The 20,043-nt window shown below is 36.0% G+C and overlaps 1 protein-coding gene across 2 annotated transcripts in view; it reads right to left on the bottom strand.

The window, feature by feature from the left end:
• LOC148314040 (fatty acid synthase-like) overlaps nucleotides 1-20,043 on the bottom strand; it is a 48,721-nt gene that overhangs the window by 564 nt on the left and 28,114 nt on the right. For both annotated transcript variants that reach the window (XM_088256636.1, XM_088256706.1), the window contains exons 7-30: nucleotides 19,328-19,558; nucleotides 17,757-18,077; nucleotides 16,481-16,787; nucleotides 14,581-14,774; nucleotides 13,693-13,921; nucleotides 12,919-13,144; nucleotides 11,651-11,796; nucleotides 11,446-11,558; nucleotides 10,685-10,995; nucleotides 9,096-10,341; nucleotides 8,797-9,006; nucleotides 8,507-8,683; nucleotides 8,242-8,421; nucleotides 7,752-7,949; nucleotides 6,572-6,899; nucleotides 5,850-5,970; nucleotides 5,140-5,339; nucleotides 4,878-5,048; nucleotides 4,045-4,284; nucleotides 2,993-3,160; nucleotides 2,702-2,877; nucleotides 2,372-2,602; nucleotides 1,359-1,517; nucleotides 433-672 (exon numbers count right to left, since the gene is read on the bottom strand). In XM_088256636.1, the coding sequence (XP_088112762.1) occupies nucleotides 433-672; nucleotides 1,359-1,517; nucleotides 2,372-2,602; nucleotides 2,702-2,877; nucleotides 2,993-3,160; nucleotides 4,045-4,284; nucleotides 4,878-5,048; nucleotides 5,140-5,339; nucleotides 5,850-5,970; nucleotides 6,572-6,899; nucleotides 7,752-7,949; nucleotides 8,242-8,421; nucleotides 8,507-8,683; nucleotides 8,797-9,006; nucleotides 9,096-10,341; nucleotides 10,685-10,995; nucleotides 11,446-11,558; nucleotides 11,651-11,796; nucleotides 12,919-13,144; nucleotides 13,693-13,921; nucleotides 14,581-14,774; nucleotides 16,481-16,787; nucleotides 17,757-18,077; nucleotides 19,328-19,558 (6,123 nt within the window). The remainder of the gene's footprint in view (nucleotides 1-432; nucleotides 673-1,358; nucleotides 1,518-2,371; nucleotides 2,603-2,701; nucleotides 2,878-2,992; nucleotides 3,161-4,044; nucleotides 4,285-4,877; nucleotides 5,049-5,139; nucleotides 5,340-5,849; nucleotides 5,971-6,571; nucleotides 6,900-7,751; nucleotides 7,950-8,241; nucleotides 8,422-8,506; nucleotides 8,684-8,796; nucleotides 9,007-9,095; nucleotides 10,342-10,684; nucleotides 10,996-11,445; nucleotides 11,559-11,650; nucleotides 11,797-12,918; nucleotides 13,145-13,692; nucleotides 13,922-14,580; nucleotides 14,775-16,480; nucleotides 16,788-17,756; nucleotides 18,078-19,327; nucleotides 19,559-20,043) is intronic.

The raw sequence follows: 20,043 nt of genomic DNA, 5'->3' as shown, positions 1-20,043 counted from the left end.
TATAATAAATTATAAAAGTATGGTACGTATTGACGTGTCTTTCAGTTTTAGTGGCATTTGTGCAAATATTCGTTTTGTGTTTATCCTCTTTTGCAAATATGTAGTTTTATCAGTTTTCGTGCCAATTTTATTTATACTACTTACAAAAGTACATATAAATTAAGTGGAATTAAAAATTTTTTTTTGGTGCCTGCATTGGAAACTAGTCCAGAGGTGAGAAAAAGAAAAACGTGACCTACATATATTGTAAATAATTTTTACATCACCTGAAAATAATCACCAGTTTATAGTGTGTAGTCACGTTTTTGTGCTACTAACTTGAAACAATTATACAGTGCTTATGCTAGGCAACTTTTCACAACCTTGAAAATTTACATTCCCATTAAAAATAGCAATTACTCCACTGACAAAAAACAAAAACAGATAACTTACGGGTGTCAGGCCATAGTCGTTTCCAAGAGAGACGAAATTATCTTTGGCCGATAGTAATGTCACTTGACCCCCGAATGTGGAGGATGGTTTGTACGAGTCTGCAAGGAGCAGCTTGTAGTAGAAGGATTTAGCTGCCTCGGCCAACTGGGCCGTCGGATAAGGAGTCACCGACTTCAGCAGGTCGGTGATGTACAGGAGCCTTTGTTCCCAGGACTTCATTGAAAGCATTTCCGAAGAGAGCTAGAAAAAAGTATAGTTTTTTTTTTACAAAAAAATTATATTTGGGAAATAACAAACAATAAAACATTTTACGGAAATACTTGAGATATTAAAAATAAAACATGTGTAACGATATCACTGGACAGACAGTTCGCTTCAGGATTTGAACCTGGGTATTTTTTATATATAGTCAGCAGCATATTCTCTATTCTTCGTAGGCCAGAACAAGAACTGGGCATGATGATTTTTTTTAATGAAATTGTTGGGTGCTAAAAGTTTTTAATGTATTCGGAAATTATTACATATTTATTAAATTGTATCTCCATAGTGTAGTCATAAACGCGTCAAACTACCATACTAGAGGTCCCAGGTTCGATTCCCAGGGAGGTCAAAATAAATATATCTGATTTTGACTCACATATTTATTTAAAATTATACCTTAGACAGGTATGTATAAGAAACACGTGGGCCATTAACATTGCATTCATGCTATTGATGATCAAGATGACACTGCATCTATATGATGCAGTGCCCTGTGCACCATTGGGTGCGGATAAGGGTTAGATGAAGATATTTTTTCTCTTTAAATATAATGAGGGATTCAATAGTTAACTGTACTTGCTAATACTGAAAAAAGAATTTTATATAATTGAAGATACATTTAATTTATTTCTTCTAGAAATACTTTCATAAAGTAGGTACTATACCTTGGCTTGATCGACATCTTTGAACAACATGGCAAAGTAGCTGAGGGCGTCAGATTCGTTAGAAGCTTGAGTTGCGTTCACTCTCTTGGCCTTGCCCGTGTGTGTAGCTACATAGGATGGTGATCCGTCAATCAAAATAAGCTCCACCTTTTCACCAGCCTGGAAAAAAGTGATAATTACTCCTTTGAACACTGCCAACACTTGCGAACTACATCTGCAAGTCTTTACCATATCTAATTATGTAAAGTTTGAATACAGCAGAACCTCATTATCGATACAAATTGAGGATGAAGGTAGACCAGATAATTAAGAAAATCATAATTGACAAAATTTATCATTTTATTAGATTATATTATAATATATTTTGTATATTAAAAGCATTGATAACTTTGTTACCACAAATAAATTTGGTAATAAAACACTCTCCTGATGGAATGATTTTCTGAAACCGATAGTCATAAATAAGTGTTTAAAAAAGTAGTATGTATTACACAAAGTAAACAATGGATGGTAAGGAGAGTGTTATATTATAATAGCTTAAATAGTTTTGGTTTATTGAAACAATCAATTATTAATTTCTGCCATAATAATTGATTGTTTATTAATATAAATAGCCAGCAGTTCTTTTTGAGGCTCCTAAATTGTGAATACTGTGAATGTTGCAAATGATGACTCATATTTTGTATACTAGAAGATAAAGCATAAAGCAAAGATCAAAATAATATGCGATACAATGTGACAATTAAAAAATATTATTTTGATCAATCAGGATAATCTACTGTAACTGAATAAATTAATATGTAATAAGTATTAACTTATCAATATTATTATATTTCTATGTTTAAAATAGAAACACGACAACTGTGAAGACTCATAAACAAATGTTTTTATTGTTTAAAGTGGTAATAAAGATTAGAAAAATATCAATAATTTTTACAGTTGATAAATGATACCTAAAAACAATAAATAATACCTTAGAACATATGGATTAGTTGAAAATAAAGAATTCATACCTTTTCTAGTAAAATAGCCATTTCGAACGCAACTCCAGCGCCGAATGAGTAGCCAGCGAGATTGTAGGGTCCCTTTGGTTGAACAGATTTGATTTGCTTAATGTAGAATTCTCCTAAGTGGGTCATAGAATCCAGCGGAACGTCTTTTGTGCACTGCAGACCGTAAACAGGTCTTAAAATTTCTTTAGCAATGGTTTGAAGCAAGTCCACTACGCCTTCGATAGGATGGATCTGGAATGTATCATATAATTATAGCATATCATATAATTTGCGGCATAAATTTATTTTAAACAAATGATAAAGAACATTCATAAAAGGGTTTTTACTTACCAAAAATATTGGAGAAGCTTTAGGATTTATAGAATCATTGGAAGGTAATTTAACAAGTACTTGTTTGGGCATTAATTCTCCATTAGTAGTGCTAAATTGTACTTGAACATTATTCTCGCTCGTTCCGTTTGTTTCTGCCTTTTCTGTTTGTACTTCGGCAGAGGCGTCTCCACCGCCTGAAATATTTTTACAATCTTGTTAAAAAGATTCACAAAACCAAAAAGTACATTCAAGTAAATAGATTATAACAAAATTAAAAAGGTCTTGCTAAAATGAATAATATGACATCACCTCCTAATTCCTGTAATTTGTTGAATGTGAGATTCCTTATTTCTTGAACGCCCAGTACCAAATCATAATTCCTCTCGAGAGTTTGTTTAATTTCGGCTCCCATGAGAGAATCCATTCCGAGATCAGCCAGATTAGTTGCGCCGGGTACTTTTTTCACATCCTTGATACCTGTTGAAAACATGCAAATACAAGTTAATAACAACATATGAGCGTGTGGAATTTGAAATTTGGAGATATAGGAGATTCAACTCCATTAATAAGACATTGACTTTGGTAAAAAAAAAATATATATATATATTTTTACACCTATTGCTCATGGATGTTGCCATATAAAATATTGCATTGATGGCTCTCCAGTTAGTTTTTTCTTTATTTACTTATATAGATCCTAATTTTACCGCACATGTATAATTATTAACCTTTTCCGTAATGATCATCCAAGAATTAGATGTGATCTGAAGGGGGATACCAAAAGACCCCAGTCCATATTTGTATGGAAATGGTAATACGCAGCTCACAGCAAGTACCAGTCATAGATGTCATGTCCACTCCAACGCTCCACCAAGCGCCGACTGAACGCGCTGATCCGATAAGCGAAAGGCAGGAAATTGGATCAAACGAAAGCTAACTAGTCCATTTGTCTCACTCTCTCCTTATGGATACCACATTTATTAGAGCAAAATAAATAACATGTCGATAGCGGACAAAAAATTAACATACTGATAAATAAGTACGTAGATCTCGCGGACTGTTTTTGCTTTTTATCAAAAATAATATCTTAAAACATTTACCGATTTTAAAATTGTAAAAATAATAAAAGATTTTTTTTAAGATTACAAAAAATGGAGTAAGTAGTTCTTACAATACTAAAGTTATCAAATTAAGATTTATATATGGAGGATCTCAATTCCTCTGTTAGATCCGGCTCGGTTAATAGTTAAATACATATAATAGCAATGGCAATACCACACATTGATAATTTAAGTGCATGGCAAGGAATTTTTGTATGGGGTGAAATGTCTATACATTTAATTTGTGAAGAATCAAGTTACCCAGAATGTTGGCCACGGCTTGCACAAGGTCCTGCTGGCCGAGCGAGGACTTGGTCTTGTGCTTGTCGGCCAGGACCATGGAGGCCAGCACGGGGTGCGGCATGTGCAGCAGCGTGGACATGGTCTGCAGGCACGAGGACATGCGCTGGGGCAGGGTGCCCAGCACCACCGTCTCATTATCTCCCATCGTCTCCAGGATGAGGCCCACATCGCCGATGGCTCCCCACTGGATTGCGAGCCCTAGAAATAATAATAGTCAATTTATTTCATTCCTGATAGATGAAAGGTGAATTATATTGATACTTTTTCAGTGAAAATATCAATGCCAGTTAAAAAAGCATGGAACATATCGTGAGTATAATGGCAAAAAACATTAACTCTAAAATCTCTGTTTGAATAATCCCTGTTATTTAAAGCTTTTAGCCTGAATAAAACACCCGCTATTATAAAACTAAAAGCTGAATTTACTTTTAAAATAATGACATTTCAAACTACTTAATGTATTTTGCCAGTTTATTGAAAATTGAAAACTTTTTAATATGCATCATTAAATCAAAATTTCACATTTTCGAGTTAATGTTTTTTGCCAGTATACCCACAATATTATTTTTGTATTTTCTTTCTTACAGAATCTTTATCGTAAAGATCGCCTAGAGTGGTATTATTATTACACAAGTATGAATGCATAAGAGGTAAAAGACCCCCAGGAAGACCATCTAAACGATGGAATAATAGCTAGTCATCCAATATAGCATAAGGTTAAAAGCATTCTATGATATTTTGTGAAAGTTGGTGAGTGTTTAAAACACAATAAACCATAGAATCAAACAAACCTGGCAATCCAGCTGTCTGTCGCTGTTCGCAGATTCTTTCCATAGCGGAATTGGCCAATCCGTAATTGGCTTGTCCGGCATTTCCCCTCCCGGAAGACACACTGGAGAAAGCCACAAAATAGTCCAAAGTCGGGCACAGCTGACGAGAAGCGATATCCAAATTCTTTGTACCTGCAAAAGACCATATAGAAATAATGAAATCAAGTAAAAAATGTTACGATAGATTAAGACTTAAAAGATTACTGAGGATATAATTTATTACCGTTAACTTTTGGCTTGCAGACCGTCTTGAAATCTGATTCGCATTGATTTTCCATGAATGCGTCTCTCAAAACTACAGCCAAATTGAAGATCCCTCCTACTGGACCGAGTTGGTTGGCTTCTTTAAGGAGTCGTTCGGCTCCTGCTAGCGTTCCGATATCAGCTGTTGAAACCAATACTTTCACACCTGACTCGCGCCACCTGAAAGCCAACCACATTAAAGCAACTATTAATAAGGGGAGATGTAAAGAAATGTATTCCATTAATTTTTAAATTTCAAAAGTGTTCCGCCGATAAAACAGTGTGCGACAGAGAAAAATCAAGATGGCGACATTATGTCAGTTTTGAGAAAGACTTGATAAGCTTAAATGTCAGTTTTGAGAAAGATTTGAAAAACTTTAATGTCATTTCTTTATTTTACAGAGCAGTTTGAGCTATGTTTTATGAAAAGTTTTTTTTAAAATTATTTTAATATAGGATGAGTAACTTGAGAAAAAAGTAAGACTTCAATATAAATGTGACAAAATTTCTGAACATGTGGTTCATATGGTGAGTTTTTACAATGAGAGTATTTATTTGGTATATTTTGATGTGATAATTTACAAATAAAAGTAATAAATATATATAATTTTTAAATAGTTTGTAATACATGTTTATAAAAAATACTTTTATAATAATTCTGTATTCAAATGAAAATACAAATGAACATACCTTCTAACACAGAGAGACTGGTATCCGGTTCTCAGACCACTACGAGAAGTCAACACTATTTTGGTGGCACCACGAGTTACTAGCCAGTGTGCCAATTCCAAACCAAATCCACCCATACCACCTGAAAATAGAGCTTAATTAGAACTTTGTAAAAAGATACTTTAGCATTCTACATGACAACGATTGCGTGATTTGACTTTGAAGTTTGATTTTGTAAAATTGGCATCCTAACTATCTGACAAAATAAAAGAACATGCCCAATTTATCTACAAATGAGTGAGTTTAATTGAGTTTAATCAAATGAGTTTAATCAAACAATTCAATGAAAAATAAAATAAAGTGTTTTAATGCGGATTTATTTTATTGTTGGGCATGAAACATGTGAGCAAGTCTAATGAATCAAGGTAGTGTAAAATCAATTAATTCACATATATTAAAAGAGAATTTAGCATTTGAAAACTAGTTGATATGATTAACGTTTACGAGTCTCTAGGAAGTAGCCATAATTTGATATAAATTTTTGTATACCAAAAGTAAGCAAATAGAACATTTATAAGCGTCTCCCGCTCTCTACCAACAGTATGTAAAAGATGCTTTTAAGCATTTCCGGCAAACAATGTTTTAATAAAATGATATTTTTATTGCCCTTTTTTTATATCATTTAATCGAAAAGCTTTAAGCAATAGTTAATGAAATAATAATAAAACAATTGACATATTTACCAGCTAGAATGTAGCACTTGTCCGAGTGCATGTAAGTTTTTGGAATGGCGGTGACCAGTTTGGTGGCGGGTTTGATCTGCTTGGTGGGCTCCTCCGGGCGGATCTTCAAGACGACCTTGCCGATGTGCTTTCCGGTGGCCATGTACCTGAAGGCCTGCTCGATCTGCTGCTCACTGTACACGGTGGAGGGCAGCGGGCGAACGGCACCACTTTCTATCCCTTGAGAGACGAGGTTCACCACTTCCCGTTTGACCGGACTGTCCATGCTGAATAATGCGTCCAGCAAAATCCCGTGGAAGGTCGTGTTCTTCAAGAATACGCTCATGCCCTAAAGATAGTAAAATTGATGATATAACTTTTAACCGTTTGACTGATGAGTTTTAATGAAGATTTTATTTGGTAAAAAATGAGTTATTACTTTTTTTTTATTTCTTATAATGAAATTATAGCTGTTTGTCAGCTTTTATAGCTATTGATCGAAACGCCTCCGTACTGCTTACGCCAGCGCGACAACCCAACGGTGTTGCCAAAAAATAATGCATTATTGCAAGGCATGAAATAACAATATATTCCAAATTAAATATTTTTTTTGAACATTTTAACTAAGAGAATTTTTGACTACTTTTAAAACTGATCTCAGATACGCAAAGGTTTTCCATGAAGTATTTATAGCCCGTAACTCCATTATAATCTGCTGTTACTCCCATAACTTTGTTAAAATTAGTTTGGGCTATTTTTTCTCTGGGGTCCTATGATATGGGGATACTAGGTATGGGCAAATCCAGAGGCCCTCTTTTTGCCCGTATGTAGTACGGGTAAAAGGTTAGTAAGATATGATAATATAATATAAGCAAACACATGAGTAAAAAGTGCGATGCGTATAATCAGTTGTAACTAATGTCCTTAATGAACTTTGGTGCATAATGCAATGTATTTTACGCGTGGACAATGATAAAGATACTTAATTAAGCTGAACCAATCAACAATCGCATATAAATAAGCATTCCAAAATTATAGAGTGTCCTCTAGACAATTTATCAAGACAATTCAATGAGTTAGAACCCTATCAAAATTAGAAGCTTCGGAGCTACTGAATAGTTACCTTAAATCTAAAAATGCTTCTTTATGGATGCCATAATTTGCAAGATATTGGAATAATACAGGTATTATTTTCCCCTACCAGTGGACTGTTGTTTGACAGATCGAATTTGCCGATTTCCAGGAAGCGTCCTCCCATAGCGATGCACCGGATCGAAGCCTGCAGCTTCTCTTCAGCCAGAGAGTTGAGGACCAGATCCACTCCGCGTCCTTGAGTTTGGTTCATGACAAGTTGCTCAAAACTGGTGTCACGCGAGTTTCCTATGTTGTTATCTGTCAACTGTAAATGAAAATATGAAAAAACTGTAATAGGGACTTATTTATGAGAGCGACTTTACATGATTACTCCCCATTGCTCCCCGTTGGGCATAAAATATTGGGTTGCCAGATTTATAAGAAAATTATCCAGATACCTTTGCAGTAACTACATATATAACTGCATCTGATAATAGAGGGAACGATCGAGGGAACAAACGAGGACGGCCACATTGCGAATATCTTTGCGACTTATCTGCAGACCAATCCACAGGATTGAGACAAAAGAGCTATATAAAACAGATGCGAGTATTTACCTGTGGGAAAGTTTTCTTGAGGAACTCTCTCTTCTCCTTGGTTCCGACAGTCGTGTAAACAGTCACACCCATATGTAGGGCTATTGATATAGCTGCTAGTCCAACACCTCCTGTTCCCGCGTGAATCAAAACAGATTCACCGCTCTGCATTCTACCACGCACCAGCAGTGCATAGTAAGCCTGTAACCAAATTTACGATCTATATATGAAACACTGATAAAGTAACATATAGTGAGAATAATTTATGCGGTGCGAGTATAATTACCGTGGCATAAACGACAGGTATGGTGGAAGCTTCTTCGAGTGTCCACTTGTCAGGAACCTTCCACATGAACTGCTTATCGGCCAATAGAGTAGTTGCAAGGCCGCGGGCGGCAACAATGCCCATCACTCTCTGACCGGTCATGTCCCGTCCGGAGAACTCCAGACCCAAGATGCAGTCCTGTAATTTTATAATAAAATAAGTAATCTACTCCGACACTGTGTGTATTGAACTGTAAATTTAATGAATGGCAAATCTCTTAAATATCTCTCAAATAAAAATACTTCATATACCTGTCCAGCTAAATCTCCGGGTAAAGCATCTGGAGGCAGCTTTCCAGTGGCCAACATGATGTCTCTGAAGTTAAGAGGAGCGTAGTACACGTGGCAAAGTTGTTCATTCGGCTGCAGCTTTTCTTCCCGGAAGTATGTCAGCGGACCCTCGATCCAGCGCAAACTGGCCAAGTCGCCACGGGCCATGGTGTTGATGTACGCATGTTCGACCTAAAATCAAAAAAATTTAATGATTTATTTAGTGCGCAGATAGCTTTGAACGTCCATTTGTTTGCCAGATGTCAAAATATTTAATTTACCTGCAATGTGGCAACATCCTGAGAGTTGTCCAATTTGAGATGTCTGTATGATCCCCAGGATCCATCTTTGAACATGTTAATTACTAAATCTTTCTTCAACTGAAGTTTGTAAAAGTTTGAATTTAACTTGAAACTTTCCTTCGAGTCTTGGATGAAATAAAGTCGTAAGTTATTTCCGCCTGACTCCTGCTTCAAGCAATTTACCATTCCGACTACGCCATTCGTGGGTTCATCCTCGCAAGTGAGGAACACTTTGGTGTTGTTGGTTTCGCTCGCTTTCAACGCAGTTTTCACTTCTTCTACCCATGTGAAATTCTTCTCTGTTACCTTTACTGTAAGTAAGTTTGTCGGAATCGGGATGGTTTTACGTAATAGCAAATATGTATTGTTCTGGCTGAGCTGGGAAGAGATCAAATCTAAATTGAGATCGTCCAACAGTTTAAGACTGTCTGCGTGGTTGAGAAAACCGTGAATTTCTTCTAACAGAATCATTCCACCTGGAATCAGCGAATCCATCAAGTTCTTTAGTACGATGCTGCCGTGACGGCTGAGTACATCGACACCGATAGCCAAATGACAATTTTGTTCGGGTACCATTGTTCTGACGTCCTTATTAGATGTATTTATGGTGAGCGGTTCAAGTGTGGGCGTGAATAGCGACACTGGCTGACAAGTGGCGACAGTAATATCTGTACGAAGCATCGGCTCTGACTCTAAAATCTCCATAGCGAGAGGACTCAAGAGAGCTTCCACCGGTCGATCGATCACCACTTCCAGCACTTTCATCTTGAACACGCTTGTATTTTCAATGACCAACTGTAAACTTGCAGTGAGAGCGTCATGCTTAGATAATTCCTTCGGATTGTTGTACGGTACGAAGATATATTTTTCAAGTTTGGGAGGGGATTGAGCTTGTTGCCTGCGCGGAGCCAGGCTAGTCTTGACGCCTCTAAGTTCTATTCCGCCCGACTTGACAACGTTGATGTTTTTATACGATTGAATGGGCAAGGTCGTTCCTTCGGTAAGGTCTTCGATAAGTTGCAAATGTTTGACCGGATCTATTATGGCCTTCTGGAGGCGTGTCGGTAAATAAAGTTCCCTCGTCGGTGTTCCGATGATACCAAACTGCAGCATAGTATCGATGTACGAGACCCAATTTTTTTCCCAATTCAACGTGCCGGTGATTCCGTAGTTGTCGGATGTCTGGATTCCGCGGAAAATCCCAGAATAATCATAGCCCCTGAGCCTGCAAAATATTACAATAATTAGATAATGAATTAGGATAATATTATTTTTTGATATCTCATCAAAGATGAAGAAGAATATGGAAGTCTGGGCATTTACGGGGCTTACGACCGTCATAGGCTGGTTTGAGTAAACTCAAACTCAAACCAGCCTATGACGGTCGTAAGCCCCGTAAATGCCCAGACTTCCATATTCTTCTTCATCGTTGATGAGATATCAAAAAATAATATGAAAATAACTCCTATAATTGGAGATAATCCAGATTTTGTGAACAAGTATTTGGACACACTCAAAATGTTGTGAATTAGGATAACATAAAAAAAAAATAATGAGATGAAACCTACCTCAAGTCCTTATAAATATCTCCAGCTTGCAGTGGCAGAATATCTCCGGAAGTGATTTTGAGCGGAGGGGGAGTGAGATCAAGCGTCTCCCGGGTCACATCTTCGGGAACGTAGATCCTTCCGGAAACGGCCAAAGTCCCGGATTCGCAAAGTTCGAAGTCACCGGTGCCGTCGAATATGTTTATCAAGAATTTGATGGAACCTTCTTTGGGCATAATAGTGGCTCTGAGGAACTGGACATTCTCAAAAACGACGGGCATTTCGTAGAAGTTTCGGTTGCGCAACTTTGCCAATGTTTTCCACACGAGGGTCTGTAAATTTGAAAAAAATTTAATAAATGCGATATACACATGGACATTAAAACAAAAGTGAGAAAGATTTTTAATTATTTTAACATCACACAAGTTAATATATTTGTAGTACATGAGCCATGATTTTGATAATTGTTAGGTGAATAAAAAAAACTTAAAACCAACTTGGAATCATACATAGATTTAGAGAACGATTTTAGTTTTTATTTGAATGAGTGGTGATACGTAAGCTATGATTTTAATAATTACTAGGCAATTTTTTAAAAATTAGTACCTACTTAGAATCATACATAGATTTAGGGAGCGAGTTTAGTTTTTTTATTTTTTATTTCAAATTAGTATGCACTTATCGATGGTAGATAAGACATAATTTCAATAATTACTATGCGATTTTTATCATTAGGAGAAATAGTACCAAACGTTATCATTGAAGAAAACTGGAAAAATTACCAAATAACCCGTAGCTGGGAACAAAATACGTCCATCAATGGTGTGTCCGGCAATATAACTATCTTCTGGTTTGCTGAGATCAAACTCTATGATGGTTTCTCCAGATCTTGAAGCTGTAATCAAAATGGAAATGTTCATATAATCTGTAGTCCAATTTTGGCATGCGAGATCTGACAAAGTTAGAAAGTGCAAATGACAATGTTACCTTTTTCGGCAAATTTAGCGACATCCCATTCCTGTCCATGATCCCATTTGACGAGGGAAGCAATGGTCGGCGTGCCTCGGCTCACCGGGTACGAAATTGGATTGTACAGTTTAGAAATGTTGGGCTGAGCTCCGGCAGAATACAATCTGAAATGGACATCAAACAAATTATTATTAATTCAAACTTTATGTACCTACAGAAAAAAAGTACATTGGCGGGCTTATTGCTAAAAAGTAATATCTTTCAACCAAGCAAAAACAGACTAGTGATGTTGGTCAAACCTTTGATACCTTATATAGCTGTTTGCAATCAGAGAGTAGATAGTACTTGAACATAAAAAAAAACATAAATAACAAATTGATGATTTAATAAGGAAGGCAAAGGAAAAAGGGAGTTTAGGGAGTTATTAACCGTTTTAGTGCTAAATCTTTTCTTATATGCATGCTAAAATTTCTGAAGACTTTTTTGATAAAAGTCTTTTTTATTAGGTGTTTATAAAATCCACAGTATTTTTTAGAATTTATTTCTGTAATTGTTATTAATATCGATACCAGTTGACAGTTTGTGGAAAAACCATCCAATAGATGTCAGTCTACTAGTATCGCCAAGCCCTTTTAAAATGTGGTAAGTATCGCATATTAACACATTGGTTCCAGTGAATTTTGTCAAAGAAATATAATTTGGCGCGGCGATATTAGATCGCATCGAAAGAATGGTGACTTTTAGCCATATTTTGGCTCAAAAAAGAATCGATATAATTTTTGTATTATAGTGACACCTATCTGCTACACAGAAAAGCAAAAATTACATAAAATTAGACATTCAAGATGTGTTTTCATATATGAAGTTGAAGGTAACCTAAATGCACAAATATGTGCATGCCATAAACAATGGGTTAGTGAATTAATGAATTTCACAAGTGTTATAGAACTTTTATAATAATTAAATTATTATTATTACAATCCTAACTGTCCATCAAACCTCCTCCCTTAGTTTTTTATTCTCCTTTCCTCAACTCCCTTTTTTCTTTGCCTTTCTCATTATCATCAACTTGTAATTTATGTTTTTTTTAATGTTCAAGTACTATCTACCCTTTGATTGCAAACAGCTATTTATGGTATCAAACATTTTGACCAATATCACTAGTCTGTTTTTGGTTGGTTGGAAGATATAGCTTTTTAGCAATAAGCCCGTAAATGTACATATTTCTTTTCTGTACATGAAGTTTAAATAAATAAATAATCTTTTCTTTTAGATTCTCAACTCACTTTCCAATATTTGCTAAGCAGAACATCAAGTTGTCATCATGTCCTCTCTTCATTAGTCCTACGTTGGTGCATTCGGACGACAGAGATCTCTTGAGAATGGCTTGCAATAAGCAATGAGGGGCTATTTCAATCACAATAGCATTCTCCGGAATATGCTTCAAAGCTTCTTGGAATAGCACTGGCGAAAGGAGATTGTTGACATGGTACGCGGCAGAACTCAACTGAGCTAGAAACATTAAAAATAATTTTAACCAAACAGTAAAAAAGTTATAATAATGATATTATAGATGTCCTAACTTGATATGAAACATCAACCATTCGTTTTATTTTAAATAAAATGGAGGTCTGAGCATCTCACGACTTGACTGGCTTAAGTGATCATTTTATACACTTATGTAACATTCACCATTCTGCCCATTATCGAAAACCCATATTGCATTAATTTTTTAAACTTGTATATATGCAATGGTCTCGGATTCCTTTCACATGTGGGGTTTATCAACAGATTTGGAAGTATAGCTAATAGTGGCGCCATCAATTAGAAAATTTATAAAGTAAATAAAGCTTACTATCATAAAATAATAATAATAAACAAACATTAATAAACAAAAACTGTACATGATTCATCTCAAGTAGAGACACCTATAACATTGATATTTCATCCGTAGGGAGAAAAATCTAGTGTCTGAATAAATAGTAATAAATTGTTCATATTTATGATAGTCAGATCCGATGACTACTAATATTATTATGCATATTTTTTTGTATATTTACCGATGGGTGTATCCCACTTGTCCTCGGGAATGGAAGAGCTGATCCACTTGGAACTCCTCGGTTTAGGGTTCGGGATAACTTTATCTAAATTATTCCTGAGCATCGGAGCAGCCTCCGCGATATATTGGGAGTGGAATGCTACCCCGGAACTCTTCACTTCCTTATTGAATATATCTTCGCTTTGCAACTGCTTCAGAAAAGCTTTCATCTCTTCAGGAGGACCCGAAATCTGTATGAAAACCATTAATTTAACATTAAATTGATCATCAACAGGCGCCGTGGCGTAGTTGGGTAGAAGCTTGACTGCGAAACTAGCGACGCGGGCTCGATTCCCGCCAAGTGCAAAAAAATTTGAAGAAAGATTTATTATCAATTAGTCTAGAGTATTTGTGATGCATATTTCATGTTTACCTTCCCTTACTATCCCTACAATCCAACCTGCAGGCAACCCTCTAAAAGTAGAGGCTTTGCGGGTTATTCCTATTTTTTTTTAAAAACATATAGTAAAAAAGCATTTAAGAAAGTTAAAACAAAATATGGTCATTTTTAAAATAACTAAAAACTATTAAAAAACTATAAAACTATAAAAAAACTGCCCTCAAACAATGTTTTAACATAATATAGAATAGTATATAAGAAGTTTTTAAGCACGGGACTTGAAAAAAATTGATGATGAATGAAATTCAACATTGGACCAGTAAGGGTTAAAACAGTATAATAAAATTTTAAAATCTAAATCACACTCATGACAGAAAAAAAAATTGATGTCGAATGAGATTCGACATTGGACCAGCAAGGGTTAAAACAATATAATAAAATTTTAAAATCCGAATCATACTCCCAATATAACAATGTCATAACTTATACTGGTTATCTTGTTAGACTTACGGTGACACTGTCGCTGCTATTGTGGCAAGCAGGTACTACGCCGGGCGGGCAACGCTGCTTGCACTGCTCCCAGGAGAGCCCCACGGCGGCCATGAGTCCCGGGGGGACGTTGCTCTGCTGGATGCTGCATCCTCGCCAGTATGCCGCCAGCACCGCCTGCTCCGCAGTGAATGTGCGGTCTGCGTACGCACAACCTAAACAGAAACATCAAGTCAATACGTCTATACATACCTGAGGCAACCTCATACAAGAGATTGTACCCTATTATTTGATTAACCTTGTACATATAATATGTTGCTCACTCCTTTCAAGAACGTCATAAATAAAAAATCGTCAATTTTCAGTTGTGCATGTTTTCGGAATGCCCAGAAAATGTACTATATCCCAGTAAAAGAGGTATAGTATTTTAACTTAATATTTACCCGCTACAAGGCAGAAAGCGTTGTTTTTGAATTTTGAAAAAAGGGTATTGTTTAATAATTTTTTTAAATATACTAAATATTTTTCAAATGGAGAAAAAACCTTCAGGTTTCACCTAAAAAGATCTGTTGCACAGTAAAAAGTTCAATAAGTGGCTTGATATTTATTTTTAATTCATTGTATTATATTTTTAAATTTTAAAAACGTTCTCCTGAAAAATCAAGTTTTTGGATTTATGACGTTCTTGAAAGGAGTGAGCGATGTGTTATGCTAAAGTTTATCACATTGTTGTCAGGTGGTTTTTTCATTATCCCGACCCTAATTTGAAGTAGGGTCATATACTAATAACGTTATATCACATTATAATGTGTGTGTCCAAATTGTGAGCCCAAATTTGTGAACAAGTATTTGGACATATTCAAATTGTTGTTTTAACCTTCATAGACATTATAATTAAGTTATATTAGAATATGAACTATGTTGAAACAAAGTTATTTTCTGAATATCGCGTATTCACATTTTGTATTCATATTTTACCTTGTACCGTAAACTCTATACATACTTGTATAGAGTTAACGGTAAAAAAAAACCAGATAAGCCCGTCTCCATCCTATGTACCCTTCCCTCATCTAGTTAAAATCGTCTTATTCTCTCGTAAATACCCTTTTCTCTGGACCCATTTGTCAAAAACCAATAGTGAAAGCCGATTTTAATTGGATGATATGTATTTACTACAACTTGACTTTAAAAATGAGAATATCAATATAAAATATAATAGATACGGGCTCACAATTTTTGTATTCCTCTGTAATATAATTACGTATTACATAAAAGTATTACAATGTAAAGTTATTCATTGGCAGCGACGGAAATAAATAATTTGTGAAAATATCGGGGATAAAATCACCCATACACAAACGTTGCTTTGCGTATACGCGCATGTTGTAGCATGTTTAGCAGCACCAGTAGTAGGCAGGTCGTATCGCTTCGTTAGCTATTGCGGTTACTTGCGATGTATTTTTTTCTCGTTTTCAGTTATTTGATATCTTGTTGATAGCTAACATTACAAAATTGATACATTTCAACCTCAACTATGGTCAATAAAGGCATATAACAGTTAGGAAGATTCACATTTTTTTTAAATCACATTTTCATGTGATGTACAAAATACATATCATCGTTACACGCGGAAGCTTTTAGCACCGTAAGGGAAAGGTTAAATATATTGTATTGTAATAAAAAATATATATGGTTCTAAAACAAATTTTAATAAAAAGGGTTATTTCGTTTTTTGCACTAGTACAAAAAAGGTCAGTTCAAGTTTTTAGCATTATTCAAGACTTTTAAGACTCACGAAGTAAATATAGTCGCAAAAAGGGGATATTTATTTTACGTTTAAAAAAGTTGTGCTTCAATTTATTTTTGGATTTCATTCAAAATTTAAGACTTGGTACTAAGAGCGAATAAAAAATGAGCTCACCGACTTCTCCTACAGAGTGTCCCACAATGCCATCGGGCTCGATGTCCAGATAGGACAGGAGGTCCACAAGCGCCACCTGGATGGCCGCTATAGAAATGAAGGAGTTGACCACGCTCTCGAAGGAGGCCTCCGTGCCGTTGGTGATGATGTCGACTAGGTCGATGTCGTGCGGCTTGAGCGTGGCCGCGCAGCGCTCGATGGTCTGCCGGAAGACCGGGATCTTCATCATCTCGCGGGCCATCCCCGGCCACTGGGAGCCCATCCCGGAGAAAAGGAACCAAACGGGTCTCTTCTCGTTGCCGACAGGCTGCAAATATCATAAGGCTGAGTCTCAAATATCTACTTGTATAATTGTCGCTCCATATGTGTGATTTTTTTATTTTCAAAGTTTTGAATATTTTTGTATTCAAAGCTTTTCTATTTGAATCATTTAAAAAAAAAAGTGAATTAAAAACATTATTTCAATATCGCATTGTTAATTATTTATTCATTACAACATATTTAATGTGTCCAAATACTTGTTCACAAAATCTGGATCACTCAAAATGTTGTAAATAAATTATCTGGTCAAATTATAAGCTTAAATAATAAAAATGAAAATGGTATTTTCTGGCGTTTCTCATGTGTGTGATTATAATCCAGGATTTGGACCTCACATACTAATATAAGAGTTTCTGCTTAGTAAAAAGTTTCTTTACATCTCACCAATAGATGTCTCTAGTGAAGTTCTAGTGATTCAAGAACAAGGTTTCTAAATTGGTTCATATATAAAGAACTTCCAAGAATTTGAGTAGTGTGGTTGTCAATAATGGGTAGAATTGGTGAATGTTACACGTGTGTAAAGTGATCACTTAAACCAGCCGATGACGGTCGTCAGCCCCGTAAATGCCCAGACTTCCATATTCTTCTTTCTTCATCTTTGATGAGATGTCAAAAAATAATATTTATTCATTATTTGTGGGAAACGCTTAAAAACGTCTTTATATACTTTTGATAGGGAGCTGGAGAAACTTATAAGCCTTTTATTTGCTCACTCTACCACCCGACCCTCAGTACACTAACTACAACTAACCGCAAACTCAATTTCGATTTGAACAAAATTTCATGGCATCTCTCACGCTCGCTCTGCCAAAAGTAAGCAAAGAGAATGCTTATAAGCGTCTCCCGCTCTCTACCAACAAAATGTGAAAGACGCTTTTAAGCGTTTCCCGCAAACAATGTGTTAAGAGTGTATGATTAAGGATGTATTATCTTTCAGATATTGAAATTTACTCACCACCACTTCCTTGACGTTTGTCTCCCCGAGAATAGTGTACCCTCGGTACGGATGTCCCAAGATATTGGTCTTGTGTATCTCGGCCAACAGCCCGTAGAACTCAGGGTCCACGGGCGCCTTCTCCACCGAGTCTAGCAAATGCTCGACGGCCGCCTCCGTCCTGCCCGACACGGCGATCAGCCTAGGGATGGCGTGCTTGGGGTTCAGCGAGGGTTTGGTCTTTGGGTTCGACTGGAGGATGATGTGGGCGTTGGCTCCTCCGAATCCAAACGAATTCATACCCACGATGCCGCCATTCCAGGGGGTGTGCTTATCTACGACCTGGAAATCAAAACGCTTTTATTTCATAACTTTAAAACAAAAAAACAGGAAATAAATAGTATATATATAGTGGGTATACTGGCAAAAAACGTCAAATCAAAAATCCCTGTTAGAATAATCCCTGTTCTTTAAAGCTTCTAGCCTAAATAAAATACCCGCTATTAAACTATTTTCAACTAAGTTGAATTTTCTTTTAAAACCACATAAACATGACATTTTAAACTACTTTATTTTTCCAGTTTATAGAACGTTGAAACCTTTATGTTTTGCATCATAAAGTCAAAATTTCATATTTTCGAGCCGTTTTTTGTCAGTATACCCACAATATATTCTTTTTGTATATTAACGCATTTTGGACAGGTGTTTTTTACACTTGTGGACCACTGGCAACGGGATTTGATAATTGAGTACATATAGTTTAGACCTTAACAAAGAGATACACAATATTCATATAAAAACATAAAAAATAATTCCTTCTTTTTTGACAATGAAATGAGGCCAGCGCAGAAGGCAAAAATACCCTTCCTGTCCTTAAGCCTCAATCGACCGAACGGATAGAAATAACTTTCCCGTACTAATAAACATTGTAAAGATAACACACTGTTGTCGGGTGGTTTTTTCATCAACCCCAACTCAAATTAGCATACTAATTAGGGTCAAATACTAATTACAAGTAACCACAAACTTAATTCCAATCTGTAATTTTTTTTGTCTTCTCTCGCGTTCTACCAAAAGTAAGCAAATAGAGTGCTTATAAGCGTCTTCCGCTCTCTACTAAAATTATGTAAATGATGCTTTTAAGCGTTTCCCGCAAACAATGTGTTAACCTGTTAACCTGGCTGGACGTATAAATACGTCAAACGTAAACAATATCGGGTACGGGTAGGACATATGAATACGTCCTGTAAATATATGTTGCGCCCTGGAATGGGCGGGCTATAATATTATCGTACAATAAAGGTAATTAGTCATCCGTACATTTTCAACATGAATTCATTTCTATTTGTTTGTAATTTTGTATTTTACTTTGTGATTTACATATATAAATAAACCAGAAAAATATATATTTCATAGTCTTTTAATTTATTTTAAGCATACATAAAACATATGAAAACACGTCTATCGGGCGTGACGTATGTACTGACATGTGCTAGTGAAAGAGTTTGCGCCCGTTGTATGTTGCGTAATTAAAAAGTGAACTCCCCGGTTAACAGGTTAACTGGAGATTATTTAAAATAAATAGTTTTTACCTTCATCCTCCCGTCCACCAATCCGGGAATGTCTGGGTTGGGATCCTTGTAGTGGAGATTGGCGGGGATGACTCCAGCCTCCATGGCGAGCACGATCTTGGCGATGGAGCAGAGTCCGGACGCGGGCTCGGAGTGGCCCATGTTGGATTTCACAGACCCAATGAGGAGGGGGGTTTTGCGGTCTTTGCAGAAGAAATTGCAGATGGAATTCAATTCTTCCGGGTCGCCCACCTGGTGACAAGTCAAATCAAATGCTACATTGGTTACTAAATATTTGAGGGCTTAAAATAACAAGTATTCCAATGTCAAGACTTTGTTTTTTTATCCACTCACATTTGGGATGGACAAAATGGGATGGAAAAAAGTGAGTGGATAAAAAAAAAATCTTTCTATTTCTCAAAATAATATATCACTATGATCCACAAAGTTAATGCTTTCAATATTCAAAATATTCCAATAGCAATTCAGATAGAAACCTAAATATGGTTTTTCATTGTCATATACGAGTCTAAAAAACAAAGTATGGATGTTCCAATCGTGGGCAGAACGGTGAATATTACTTTTTTTAAAAAAGGAATAACCCGCAAAGCCTCTTACTTTTAGAGGGTTGTGTGCAGGTAGGATAGTAAGGATAGGAAAGGTTAATGTGAAAAACACATAACAAACATCCAGACCAATTGAAAATAAATCTTTCGCAGTCGAGCGTCTACCCAACT

The sequence above is a fragment of the Brachycentrus maculatus genome, unplaced genomic scaffold (assembly GCF_059751285.1).
Source record: "Brachycentrus maculatus isolate JH-2025_06_01 unplaced genomic scaffold, ASM5975128v1 h1tg000002l, whole genome shotgun sequence".
Lineage (NCBI taxonomy): Eukaryota > Metazoa > Arthropoda > Insecta > Trichoptera > Brachycentridae > Brachycentrus > Brachycentrus maculatus.
The sequence above is the reverse complement of the archived record's forward strand: the minus strand, read 5'-3'. Positions and strand labels throughout refer to the sequence as shown.